The 13,208-nt window shown below is 46.3% G+C and overlaps 1 protein-coding gene across 5 annotated transcripts in view; it reads left to right on the top strand.

Annotated features, from left to right (window-relative positions):
- RASAL1 (RAS protein activator like 1) overlaps positions 1-13,208 on the top strand; it is a 62,385-nt gene that overhangs the window by 10,476 nt on the left and 38,701 nt on the right. For 3 of the 5 annotated variants that reach the window (XM_088659658.1, XM_060269281.2, XM_060269282.2), the window contains exons 2-5: positions 965-1,021; positions 6,281-6,394; positions 9,551-9,612; positions 10,968-11,097. In XM_088659658.1, coding sequence (XP_088515784.1) covers positions 965-1,021; positions 6,281-6,394; positions 9,551-9,612; positions 10,968-11,097 — 363 coding nt within the window. Of the gene's footprint in view, positions 1-964; positions 1,022-1,459; positions 1,584-5,045; positions 5,170-6,280; positions 6,395-9,550; positions 9,613-10,967; positions 11,098-13,208 lie in introns of those variants that run through there. The other 2 variants (XM_088659659.1, XM_060269280.2) reach the window with 2 other exon arrangements.

Raw genomic sequence — 13,208 nt, 5'->3', positions numbered from 1 at the left:
AACCGCAGGAGGGGAGTGTGGCCTTGTGCTCAGCTGCTACTTGAGCATCTGCTTGGCCACTGTGAGAACAGGATGCTGGACTAGATGGGCCATTGGCCTGATCCAGCAGAGCTCTGCTTATGCTCTTGAATCCATCTGTCCCTTCGATCTCTCTGCCCACCAGCTTAGGGGCATAGTGTGGAGGGGCAGGGCCAACGGGTACACAATTTTGAGGGGCCGCAAACCAGGAACCCTCACACAGCTGCCGGCTTCCACAGAGACTGGTACTGCTTCTTAAATATTTTATTTATGCTTTTCAGTTCCATACATTTCAATCACTTTACAATCACTTTAACATTTCAAAACTTGCCTTCCTTCCCCCTCTTTCTACGGTTCCTTAAATTTATTTTGTAATATTTTCTGCGTATCCAAATTCACTTAATTTGCTCCTTTGTTCATCTCCTTTAAATATATACTCTTGTAAAACTGCAGGCTATTACAATAATCCTGCCAATGTTCTTACCTGTTTACAGTTTGTTTGTAAATATTCAATAAACCGTTTCCACTCTTTTATAAAAAAAAAACTTTGTTACCTTGATTTCTTATTTTTCCGGTAAGTTTCACCATTTCTGCATATCCCACAAGTTTTTGTAGCCATTCTTCTTTTGCTGGGACTTCTTCTCATAGGGACTGGGGCTCTCGGATTGTTTTCCCACCCGAAAGTTGCCCAGAATGGAATGCGACCCTTAGGCTAAAAAAGACCCACTCCCTCAAATTCCTGCTCTCCTCTGTAGGTAAATCCCATCAGGATTTTAAGTGGGCACCAGTACTACTGCCACCCATGGCTATTGGGGCATTTTCGAAACCAGTGATGCCCCCAACCAGCAATTTATTATTATTATTATTATTATTATTATTATTAATTTGCATTGGTGTGGGGGGAGTTTAATTCTCATCCATGTTTCTGCTTTGCTCTCTCCCAAAGGTCTGGCACCAGCGACCCTTATTGCATCATCAAGGTTGACAATGAGGTCGTGGCAAGGTAAGCAGAGGCCGAGAGGACTGGAACGCCCACATCTCTCCAGTTTTAAAGATTTCCCAGATTTAGAGATTTTCCCCAAAACGTCCCTAAACACTGCCAGCTTTCCTCATAGGAGAGTTGTTCCCTCCATCCCCTTGACAATTTGGGTTGCCCTTTTCTGAATCATTGAACTCAGTATCTCAAGCCTCAGGATCAGAAATATTCGTGGAAGAGGATTGGGGTTATTCACGGCAGCAAAATAGTACCTCCATGTTCGAAGGCAGTATAGCTCTTACATGCCACACGCTGGGCACAAATAGCAGGCTTCCCAGAAATATCTGGCTGGTCATTGTTGGTTTTATTAGAGGACTGCACTATAGGAAATTTTGGTTCAGATGTTCTTAGGACTCTTCTTGTTCTAAGATTTATCCAGGCTTTGTCGATGACACGTCCCACTTAAACCCTGAGCCGAAAATTAAACTCCTTTCCATGGGGATTAACGGAAACAAGGGGCTGTCTTGGGCAATTCAGCCAGATCTGGTGCCTGGTTGCCAACAGAAAGATTCAGATGTGCCGTTAAAAGGTGAGCGCTAATATCCACAAGGAATGTTAATCCGCCACGAGGTTTTCCGCAGCTTAGTGTTGGCCCTTCTGGTTTGAGAGCAGGAGGCCAGAAATCTCAGTTGGGCTTTTTGCTTATGTTATTTGAAGGCCTCGTGGACCTGCACATAGCTAGGGGAGCAGGTAGCACTTCAAGGGAGACTAGATAACGTTGTCTGCAGGGAGACTAGATAACGTTGCATCAAAGCAAGGGTTATCCCCAGTACTATTTTTCTAGAAAAAGAAAGGCTGGCAATCTCCATGAACGCCTCCCTTGTTCACTTTTAATGTCAATGGCACCCACCTGAGAGGTGCTGGAACTGAGTTCCAGCTAAAAAAAAACCCTTGTTATCCCACCTAAAATGAGCCTGCTGTATCAGGCTGATGGCCCATCTAGATTTTGTTAGCTCTGTTTGCAGGGAGTTTAGATGATGTTGGCCATTTAGCAAGGCTTCCTCCTGGTTCGTGGGCAGGGAGGTTAGCAAACCCTCCAAGTGTCCCTGTTTTCCAGGGACACCCCAGATTTAAAGAAGCCGCACCATTTCTGGCTTGATCCCGGAATGTCCTGCTTTCCCTTAGGACGTCCTATTTTCATTGGAGAAATGTTGGAGGGTATGGAGTTATCCGACTCACTGAGCCATCTGAAGGCAGCCCTGGATAGGGAAGGTTTTTTATTTTAAAAAAATATGTTTCTGTTAGGGCAAAATTCTGGGTGCGAGAATGCTCAGCCACCCAGCTCATCAGGCAAGGGCCTGTGGTCGTTGCGGAGTATAAAAGGAAGGAGTCCAGCCATGATCCGGAGCAAACAGCAAGGTTTATTACTGCGCAGCAGGTTCAATGCCAGACTGAACACTGTGAACAGGGCTGCAAGAACTTTTAAAACTTCCCACCACCATCCCATAATGCACATCGAAAGCATCATACATACATCACTTGTGACAGGGTAAAATGTCAGAAAAGGGGAAGGTGCAAGGGGCATTAGCATACAGGTAAACAGGAGGTAAGCAGGATTAGCATAAGGATGTCCCAGGACATTGTTAAGCAAGTACCAGTAAGTATCTGGGAAGGGATCCTTGAGTACCTGGTGGGGGGAAACAATGGGTCCAGTTGTGTGTATTGCCTCTGGCTTCGGAGGGTTGGGAATGGCAGGAGATGGTACCTGAATGGATTATGGATATGCAGAGGAGCACCACCCTGGCTACCTGACCTCTTGCTTAAGGGATTATGGCTGTTCCCTGCATCCCTGAGAGCCCTTGGCCAGAGTCGCAAAAAGGAGGTTTCATTTAGAAATAAAGATACACTGTATTCATTCATAAAGAAATATGGTTACATAGAGTCTCAGGCAACAGAGAAAGGGTAGGAAAGGGAGCCTTTATTACTCAGGGCTTGATCTTGAGGGGTTCGTGTTGGTGCGATACTAGAGTGGTGTTGTAGGATCAAATGGGGTCCCCTTGAGGGCATTAGTGCCAATCTTGATTCCCAAATGAAGCCTCGTTTGGGTGCCCCCCCCCTATAAAATTCCCTAACATTTCATTATGTTTTTATATATTTTGTAAGCTGCCCAGAGTGGCTGGGGCAACCCAGTAAGATGTGTGGGGTATAACTAGTAAAATTATCATTATGGATTAGGTCCACAGGGGTCAGCAAACTTTTTCAGCAGGGGGCCAGTCCACGGTCCCTCAGGCCTTGTGGGGGGCCGGACTATATTTTGAAGGAAAAGAAATGAACAAATTCCTATGCCCCACAAATAACCCAGAGATTCATTTTAAATAAAGGACACATTCTACTCATGTAAAAACACCAGGCAGGGCCCACAAATAACCCAGAGATGCATTTAAAATAAAAGGACACATTCTACTCATGTAAAAACATGCCGATTCCTGGACCGTCCGCGGGCCGGATTTAGAAGGCGATTGGGCAGCATCTGGCCCCCGGGCCTTAGTTTGGTAACCCCTGGATTAGGACGTCCCTATTTTCATTGGAGAAATGTTAGCATGATTGACAGCTTGTCAGCCATTTGACATTGCCTGGTGGCCAGAGGTATTAAGGAACCCTGTGCTTGTCTTCCTGGCAAGAGCCTCAGAGAGCCTCAGGCTGTCTGATCCCTCCAGCCTTGACACACCCTTCTCATCTTATCCCTCCTCAAATATTTGATCAGGAGCAAACTGACAACATTTTAAGTGGCTTGAAGACAGAGGAACATAGCTCTGTAAAGATTTGTTCCTTAGGATGGTGAACGATTAACCAGGCTGGGAAGAGGCAGTGACTCCGGGAGGCTACTGTCCCTGGCTGTGCTGGGGGGGGGGGAGAGACAAAAGGACATACAAACAGAAGAATAAGAGAAAACCAAGGTGGTGCAGTGGTTAGAGTATTGGACTAGGACGACCTGGGAGACCAGGGTTCGAATCCCCACTCAGCCATGAAGTTCACTGGGTGTGACCTTGAGTCAATCACTGCCTCTCAGCCTAACCTACCTCACAGGGCAGTTGTGGGGATTAAAAGAGCTCCTTAGAGAAAAGGTGGGATATAAATTCAATCAATCAATCAATCAATCAATCAATCAATAGCCTACTGGATCAGGCCAATGGCCCAGCTAGTCCAGCATGCTCTTCTCATAGCCACTGATGGGCTTCTGCTCTGCAAATTTGTCCAGTCCTCTTTCAAAGTCATCCAAGTTGGTGGTCATCACTGCCTCCTGTGGGAGGGAGTTCCATAAGTTAACGATGTGTTGCATAGAAGTTGAGAAGCACCAATGTTCCTTCTGGGCAGACTCCTGACTTGACCTCCCTCTCCAACAAAGTGTTCCCTGGTTAGCTCTAAAAATAAGTGAATAAGAACGAGGGGAAACATGGGAAATTACAAACAGATGATCTGGCAATGCTTCCTGTATACAATTAGGTGTATAAAATGACACACGGCGTGGATAAAATGGACATAGGGAGAAGGTTTTTCTCCCACTGTTAGAATACTAGAACTTTGGGGCCACCCTAAATGTTGAAAGATACAGGACAGACCTGCTCCACACAGCGCATAGCTAAACTACGGAACTTGTACCCACACAAGGTGTAGCGATTGGCCTCCAACTCGGATGCCTTTAGAAGAGGATTGGACCATTTCGTGGAGGAAGAGGCTGTCTGTGGTTACTAGCCGCTGCGACTATGTTCTCCACCCACTGTTGGAGGCAGTATGCATCTGAATACCAGTTGGTAGGAATTATAGGCGAGGAGAGAATTGTTGAGCTCAGGTGCCATTTGCAGGCTTCCTATTAAAGCACCTGGTTGGCCACTGTGAGAACAGGATGCTGGACTCGATGGGTCCCCTTTGACATGATCCAGCAGAGCTCTTCTTTGGCGCATGGTTTTAGCGCTGTTTTGTTGTATTTTTGCTGTATAAGCCGTCCCAGACTCTGTGATCATCATTTGATGCCCTTCTTTGTGCGCCTCCTCCACATGAGGTCCAGATGGCAGCAACACAAGAACAGGGCTTCTCTGTAGTGGCTCCCTGTTTGTGGAATGCTCTCCCCAGGGAGGTTCGCCTGGCACCTTTCCTTATATAATTCTAATCACCAGGTAAAAACGTTCCTCTTCAACCAGGCCTTTGGCTGATTCATATTCTACCGCCTGTCTGTGGGAAGTGGGGGTGGGTATTGTTTTGCTGTTTTGTTTTTCTTATTTACAGCGGGTGGCGCTGTGGGTTAAACGACAGAGCCTAGGGCTTGCCGATCAGAAGGTCGGCAGTTCGAATCCCCGCGACGGGGTGAGCTCCCGTTGCTTGGTCCCTGCTCCTGCCAACCTAGCAGTTCGAAAGCACGTCATAGTGCAAGTAGATAAATAGGTACCGCTCCAGCGGGAAGGTAAACAGCATTTCCGTGCGCTGCTCTGGTTCGCCAGAAAGCAGCTTAGTCATGCTGGCCACATGACCCGGAAGCTGTATGCTGGCTCCCTCAGCCAGTAAAGCAAGATGCGCACCGCAACCCCAGAGTCATCCACGATTGGACCTAATGGTCAGGGGTCCCTTTACCTTTACCTATTCTGTGAACTGCCCTGTGAATGGAAGTCTTCTTCTTCTTCTTCTTCTTCTTCTTCTTCTTCTTCTTCTTCTTCTTCTTCTTCTTCTTCTTCGGAGATCACTTGTAGCTGAGTAAGATTGTCCCCCATAAACACAGTTTTAACAGTGAGTCTGTACCGTAAGTGACTGTGGAGGCCAATTCCACAGGATCCACACATCCTTCCACAGTGAAAGGGCAGTATATAAATCTTATATACACATTTTGCGCATAGGCTTTATGTATATCATTCTGGGCTCTCTTGAGGAAGGTTGATTAATTAATAACAGCAACAAATGAAATAATAATAATCACTCACCCTTCACCCCAAGGTCCCAGGGTGTGTTACAACATTAGATCACAAGATTAAAAATAACCTGCAGCCACAAAAATAAAGTGGGTACATACATATAAATATCAGGCATGGGCGAACTTTAGCCCTCCTGATGTTGCTGAACTACAACTCCCATCAGCCCCAGCAAACATGGCCAGTGGTCTGGGATGATGGGAGTTACGAGTTCTGCAACCTCTGGAGGGACAAACGTCCCCCACGCTATATATACACCTGAGTTTCTGACACCTCAAAAGACTGTCACGCATCCAGTGTTGACCTCTTCTTTGCTTCCCCTCTGCAGAACTGCCACAGTGTGGAAGAACCTCAACCCTTTCTGGGGGGAGGAATATACTCTGCACCTTCCAATGGGGTTCCACAACCTCTCCTTCTATGTTCTGGACGAAGACACCATTGGGTAAGTAGGGGAATGGGCACCAGAGAAGGTGGGCTGTAATGGGACGTGTATGCAGAAGACCATTGTATTTTGAGGAGGTAGGACCCAGTAGTGATGTATGGAAGTGAGAGCTGGACCATGAAGAAGGCTGGTCGCCGAAGAATTGATGCTTTTGAATGCTTTTGAATTATGGTGCTGGAGGGGACCCTTGAGAGTCCCATGGACTGCAAGAAGATCAAACCTATCTATTCTGAAGGAAATCAGCCCGGAGTGCTCACTGGAAGGACAGATCCTGAAGCTGAGGCTCCAATACTTTGGCCACATCATGAGAAGAGAAGACTCCCTGGAAAAGACCCTGATGCTGGGAAAGATTGAGGGCACAAGGAGAAGGGGATGACAGAGGATGAGATGGTTGGACAGTGTTTTCGAAGCTACGTTCATGAGTTTGACAAAGGCAGTGGAAGACATTAGTGCCTGGCGCACTCTGGTCCATGGGGTCACGAAGAGTTGGACACGACTAAATGACTAAACAGCTTAAATTGAATGGCATGAAATGACTCACAAATTTTCCCATTCCTGCGCAATACCTTACTGGATTTTAAGGCCCAGGACACAAGACTGACCGCCAGGCCATGAGGTTATTCTGCTTCTTGCATTATCTTGTAAGCATAACTGTTTCTGTGTCAATGGAGATGACACAGACGCGTGTGCTGGGAAGGGGGGACTTGTTGTTTGGAGGATAATCCTATTGTGTAAGATGGAAGTTGTGCTGCTTAGTTAATATTTGCAGCCTGAACCTGCAGAAAACTTGAAGAGCTCTCATTTTGGGTAGCAAATTTGAAAGCCAGTGTGGTGCGGTAGTTAGGTCAGACTAGGATTTTTGTGTGTGTGGGGGGAACAAATCTTTACTTAGGCCATGAAGCTCACTGGGTGACCTTGGGCTGGGTGTTGTCTCTCCGCCTGACCCACCTCACAGGAGGGGGAGAGCCATATCTGCCAACCCTGAGCTCCTTGGAGAGAAAGGTGAGATATAATTACAATAAACAAGCAAACAAACAATAAAATCGGTTGCTAAATGTAGCTCACATGAACCCTGCCCAAGAACCGGAATGGTTTAACTCTGATTAACTTAGTGCAAGGGCCACATTCCACTTGGGGGAAACCTTCTTGGGGCCACATGCTGGTGGTGGGCGGGGCCAGTGCGAAAAGTGGGCGGGACCGCAAAATTTACCTTTGTATAGTAGGCTACTTTCTTCCCACACTCACCTGCCCCTCTCTATCCTCCACCCAGGCAGGCAAGAATCATTGTCAAGAGTTTGAGGACACATTTCTGGCTAGGCAAAAATGCACAAGGACGGGGCGATGCTGGTCAGATGGGGGGCGCGTGGCTAGGGATGGGGTGTAGCCTACATAGAGTCCTTGGAGGCTATGTCTAGCCAGCATAACTAGTAGCCGCTGGTAGCTTTCCTGATCCACCAAGGTTCCTGTCGGCCCAGCAAGGCAATGGCTCAGGTGAGAGTGCACAAGCTAAGGATGTTAGCTGGTGTTGATCAGGAACAGGGAAGGTTCAGGACCCTGGACAGTACTGCAGGTTCTGGCTCAAGGATTTATTCTCCAGTCAAGTTGTGTGTATGCAGAAATACATTTGCTGGAGTGAAGGGTAACATACGAAATGCATTATATTAGGGGGGATTTGACCATTTTCTGTTTGCTTTGAAACAAATACAAGAAACATTAAACAATATTATGGGAAGTTTGGTCGCAAAAAGGGAGAAATACCACATCTAAATGAGAACAATGGGGGAAATTTGCATGAAAGTGCTGGTGAATTTTCATCGAAACCTTAAAAAAATTAAATTGCACACTGATGCAGAAATGCAAAGAACTGGATTTAAGGTTGGTGAAATGAAAAATGGACAGAAGCCAAAAACTGACTGATTAACCCACCCCTGCTGTGGTGGATCTGGGGACGAGACCGGGAGCTGCCTACCTTGACATCCTTCAAACGCTCTTGGATGGGCTGAATGGGATACAAAGCTTTCTCTGGAGTGGAGACCCTCTGCCTTCATCTGCTTCTACAGGGCTTTGTGTTGCTCTTGAGAGAATTGGCTTTTACTGTGGGCCGCCTCCTGGAGAAGAAGATGTATTGCATGAGAAGGTTACTAGGAACAGGTGAATCCACCTGTTTCCTCCCAACACCTGCTTTGAGTTCGTCTATTTAAAAGCCTTGTTTCCACGACAAAAATCTGCATTTCCCCCTCCCCATTGGGCAGTATCCAGATAACTTGTTTGGTCGGTGCTAGGATTTAACCTTGCACAATGGAACTTTCCCCATTTTCCTCCCCGCCCCCCATAGGCCCCTTACACCTCTCCTAGGGATTCCCTCTGTGGGGCAGATCTGGGGAAGGCATACAAGGGCAAGTTCCATTCTGCAGACATGAATTTTTCCACTGGTGGGATGAGGTACGTAGCACTATAGTGGATACAACACATTATTTTTGAATGTATTTTCCCCACAACCAAAAACAGAGAGGCATTTTTGTATGTTAAACCTCCCCCCCCCCCATTTTTAGATATGTGTGTCTGTGTAGGATATATCTATCCGCCCGATATTGCATTGCAGAATTCAGAGGAGTGCAAAGACGGAAAGGTAACTGTTCCACTCTGCAAATTAGTCTGGGAAGGGCAAGTGATTTGCTTAAAAATCAGGGTTGCACAAACTCCACAACAACCCTGCGAGGTAAGAGAAGAGAAGGTTAAGGGGTGATATGATAACCATGTTCAATTATATAAAAGGATGTCGTATAGAGGAGGGTGAAAGGTTGTTTTCTGCTGCTCCAGAGAAGCGGACACGGAGCAATGGATTCAAACTACAAGAAAGAAGCTTCCACCTAAACATTAGGAAGAACTTCCTGACAGTAAGAGCTGTTCGACAGTGGAATTTGTTGCCAAGAAGTGTGGTGGAGTCTCCTTCTTTGGAGGTCTTTAAGCAGAGGCTTGACAGCCATATGTCAAGAATGCTTTGATGGTGTTTCCTGCTTGGCAGGGGGTTGGACTGGATGGCCCTTGTGGTCTCTTCCAACTCTATGATTCTATGATGCTATGATTCTAAGGCAGCTTCCCGTGCTCCTCTTTCAGTCCTGTCTTGTACCATTTCTGTTCTTTGTCTCCTTGCAGGCATGATGATGCCATTGGCAAAATCTCCCTCACCAAAGACTTCATCTCGTCTCACTCTCGGGGTAGGTGCCAGCGGTGGGCACCCTAGTGGGAAGGGTGACCAATGGCTGCGGGGGTGGGGGTGGGGGTGGGCAACTTACCATCTCATTTCAAAATTGCTAGCTTGAGGAGGCCTGACTCAGGATCTCAAGCTCCTCTGCTTGAGAAGCTCTGGGGTCCCCTATAATTTCAATGTTCTGGGGCTGAGTGTCAGTGCTTATGTAAGCGAAACTGCACCAGCAAGCTCAGGGGAGTACAATAAACCAACAGCTTCCCTTTCTCAAAACACCCCAAAAAGGAGTGAATGTGTTCAGTGGCTAGCACAGAATCCTAGCTGATCATTTGGAAGGGGGGAGATGAACTGAAGGAGGGCATAGCGACTGGAACAGTGAACAGCAGCATTCTACACCGTAACATTTTGTTGCAGCTCCCTCTTGTGTAGATGCTTAAAGGAGCAGCGGTCAGAACTGGATCGGGCGGAATCACAATAAAAAATTAATAGTGCAGGGGTGGGGAACCATTTTTGCTCCTTATCTGTACCCAACCCCCCATAGGCCAACTTTGACAGGTGGGCGGGACAGCCCACCTGTCCGTTACAGATATGGTGTGAGATGATTGGCAAGCGGATTGTCCAACCCACCTGTCAAAATCCTTTGTGCAACAGTGTTAGAAACAACAATGTTAAAAAGCAGGTTCCATTAGGGCAGGCTGGGATTAAGTCGAGGTTCTCCTGTTCCCAGGTGTCCCCCCCTCCCCAAATGGAAGTTACTGCAGTAGAGCAGTTCTGCCTACAACCAAGTACCCCTTAATGTTAAAAGTGGAGTAATGCTTTTTGACTGGAGAGACTAGCTTTTGCTTGGGACAATCTATAAACGGAAGTTCCTAGAGTGTGATCAGTTGGACACCCCCCCCCCCCAGTCTGTATGCTTCATCCAGGCCAGGGCATCCTCAGCAGCGACATCAGCATCTAGCACCAAATGTTGCAGCTTTGTAAACAACAGATAAACAGCGATGTGATTTTTAAAAGACACCTGAAGGCAGCCCTGTTCAGGGAAGTTTTTATATGTGTGATGTTGTATTGTGTTTCCTACTATTTTTTGTTGGGAGCCGCTCAGAGGGGCTGGGGCATCCCAGTCAGATGGGCGGCATGCAAGCAAGCAAGCAAGCAAGCAAGCAAGCAAGCAAGCAAGCAAGCAAGCAAACAAACAAACAAACAAACATTGTTGTCAACAAACAAACAAAAAAACAAACAGTTGTTGTTGTTAACAGAAAAATCCCTAAACTATCTGCCAAGACCGTCAACAATTTTCATATGGAAAAGTCCTTCTGCAAACTTCTGCTGTGTTTCCCAATCTCTCTCTCTCTTCCTCCAATGCAGGAATTGACAGCTGGATCAACCTGAGCCCTGTGGATCCCAACGAGGAGGTGCAGGGGGAGATCTCGGTGGAGCTTCAGGTGGTGGAGGAATCCCACAAGAGGGTGCTGTGTTGCCATGTCATTGAAGCCAGGTAGAAGAAGGGTTTTCTCTCTGTGTGTCCCCCCCCCTCCTTTCTACCTAAAGAGTGCATCTCAAGGTGAAGCAAAGAGGTTGAGGGAATGTTATTTCACGTGTGGTGGACTTGTAAAAGGGTAAAAGAGTTTTGGGAAATGATCCATAATTAATTGGGGGAAAAATGTTTGAAAGTACTTTCCAAACAACAACAACAATAACAACAACAACAACAAAACCCAGAATTCTTTCTGTTGGGGATATTTCAGACTGAAATTCCCAGATGTCAAAAAAGGTTATTTATGTATGCCACTACTTGCGGCCTGTGTTTTGCTAGCCCCAAAATGGAAAACGAGCGAGGTCCCAACTAAAGAAGAGTGGCAATTTAAGTTGACAGAATATGTCAACTTAACAAGTAGAATAAGAGAACAAGAAGAACATATGTTTAGAGAAGAAGAGAAAACGTTTATTGAATATATGGGAAGTAACTGTTTGGAGCTAAAAACGCTTAAGATAAATTCAACAGTGTAAATAAGTTTTGATGGATGTAATACTGGAATACTGAATGGTATAGTTTCTGTAAAATATGCAGGGACTTATGATATGTAAAATGAACCATGGAAAGAGAAGAAGGGAAGTCATTGATATCTTAAGGATGTAAAAATGAGTACTTTAAATTGTAAACTAGAAAACACACACACACACTCTCTCTCTCTCTCTATATATATATATACAGTGGTACCTCGACTTACGAAGGCGATCTGTTCTGCAGCGCTCTTCGGAAGTTGAATCCTTCGGAAGTCAAAGCGTCTATTTTGCGCATGCGCAAAGCGTGATTTTGCACTTTGCGCATGCGCAGATCACATGCGCAACTTCTGCGCATGCGCATAATGCACGCGCGATGAAAATACTTTCGGGTTAGCGGAGTTCAGAAGTCGAAACCTTCGGAAGTCGAGGCATTTATATATATATGAGAGTGCACTGGGGATTATTTTCTGGATATATACCCTTCACAGGCCCTGTGTCATGTCCTCCTTGAGAGCGACTGCTTGCATGGAAGGCCTCTGTTGTCACATCCACACCTTACATTTAAACTAAGCCCTATTATACTTCAAAGAGCGCCTTCCTCAATATCAATCATCTTGTACCCTATGACTGGCAGATGAAGCCCTGTTGGTGCTGCCTGCTTGCTGCTGACCCACGGCAGGGCCTTCTCAGTGGGGGCTCCTCACTTGTGGAATGTCCTCTTTAGCAAGCTGCACCCTGTCTCCATCCTTCCTAACACTCAGGATGGATTTGAATACATTCCTGTCGGCCCAGGTTATTTGGTGGCTGAAGAGTATCGTTCCTGGCCACCCCGAGTTCACGGGGTGGAAGGCAACTAAAACTGCTTTTTAGAATGCTTTTGGCTTCAATTTGAACTGTGCCTCTGTTTCCCTCCCTGAGCTCAAGGTGGCATGAATGGTTCTCTCCCTCTTCATTTAAACCCCACAACAACCCTGTGAGGTAGGGTTAGGCTGAGAGACAGTGATCACCCAGTGAGCTTCATGGCTCAGTAGGAATTTGAACCACAGTCTTGGCAGTCATGACATCTCCCCCAAAAAACCTGAGGGAACAGTAGCTTGCCCTTCACAGAGCTATGGTTCCCAGGATATTTTGGGTGGGGGTGGGGGTGGGGAACATGCAAAAATGTTACCGGTAACTTGCCTGTGCATTTTGAAATGAATATATAACTTTAACTTAGTGGTATACTGGATGCAACCCAAAAGCAACAGATTTGGAAAATGTCTGGGGGGCTGTTGTGGAACATCTTTTTTTTTTTGATGATATATGCTAGATTTTTAAAAATTAAAAAGTTGAAAAGCTAGAAGAGTGCTCGGAGGTGTGCACTTTCCTCACTTCCCCCTCTCCCAGTGAGAAAAAGAAAGGTGGCTGTAATAAAAAAGGTGTTGTGGCTGCTGAAAGCGAGTGCGAATCTTCCTGCACTCTTGGCTGCCTCCCAATCCCTTAGAAAGTGAGATAATTAACACCTTATGAATAATCATAATCAAAATGAACACTGGGGCTGTGAAAAGATTTGGCAGGAGTGGAGGGTTGGGTGGGTGGTGGGTTGAGGGACAGCTCACATTT

This window comes from Zootoca vivipara, chromosome 16 (genome assembly GCF_965207765.1).
Source record: "Zootoca vivipara chromosome 16, rZooViv2.hap1.1, whole genome shotgun sequence".
Lineage (NCBI taxonomy): Eukaryota > Metazoa > Chordata > Lepidosauria > Squamata > Lacertidae > Zootoca > Zootoca vivipara.
This window is presented reverse-complemented; position numbering and strand designations above follow the sequence as displayed.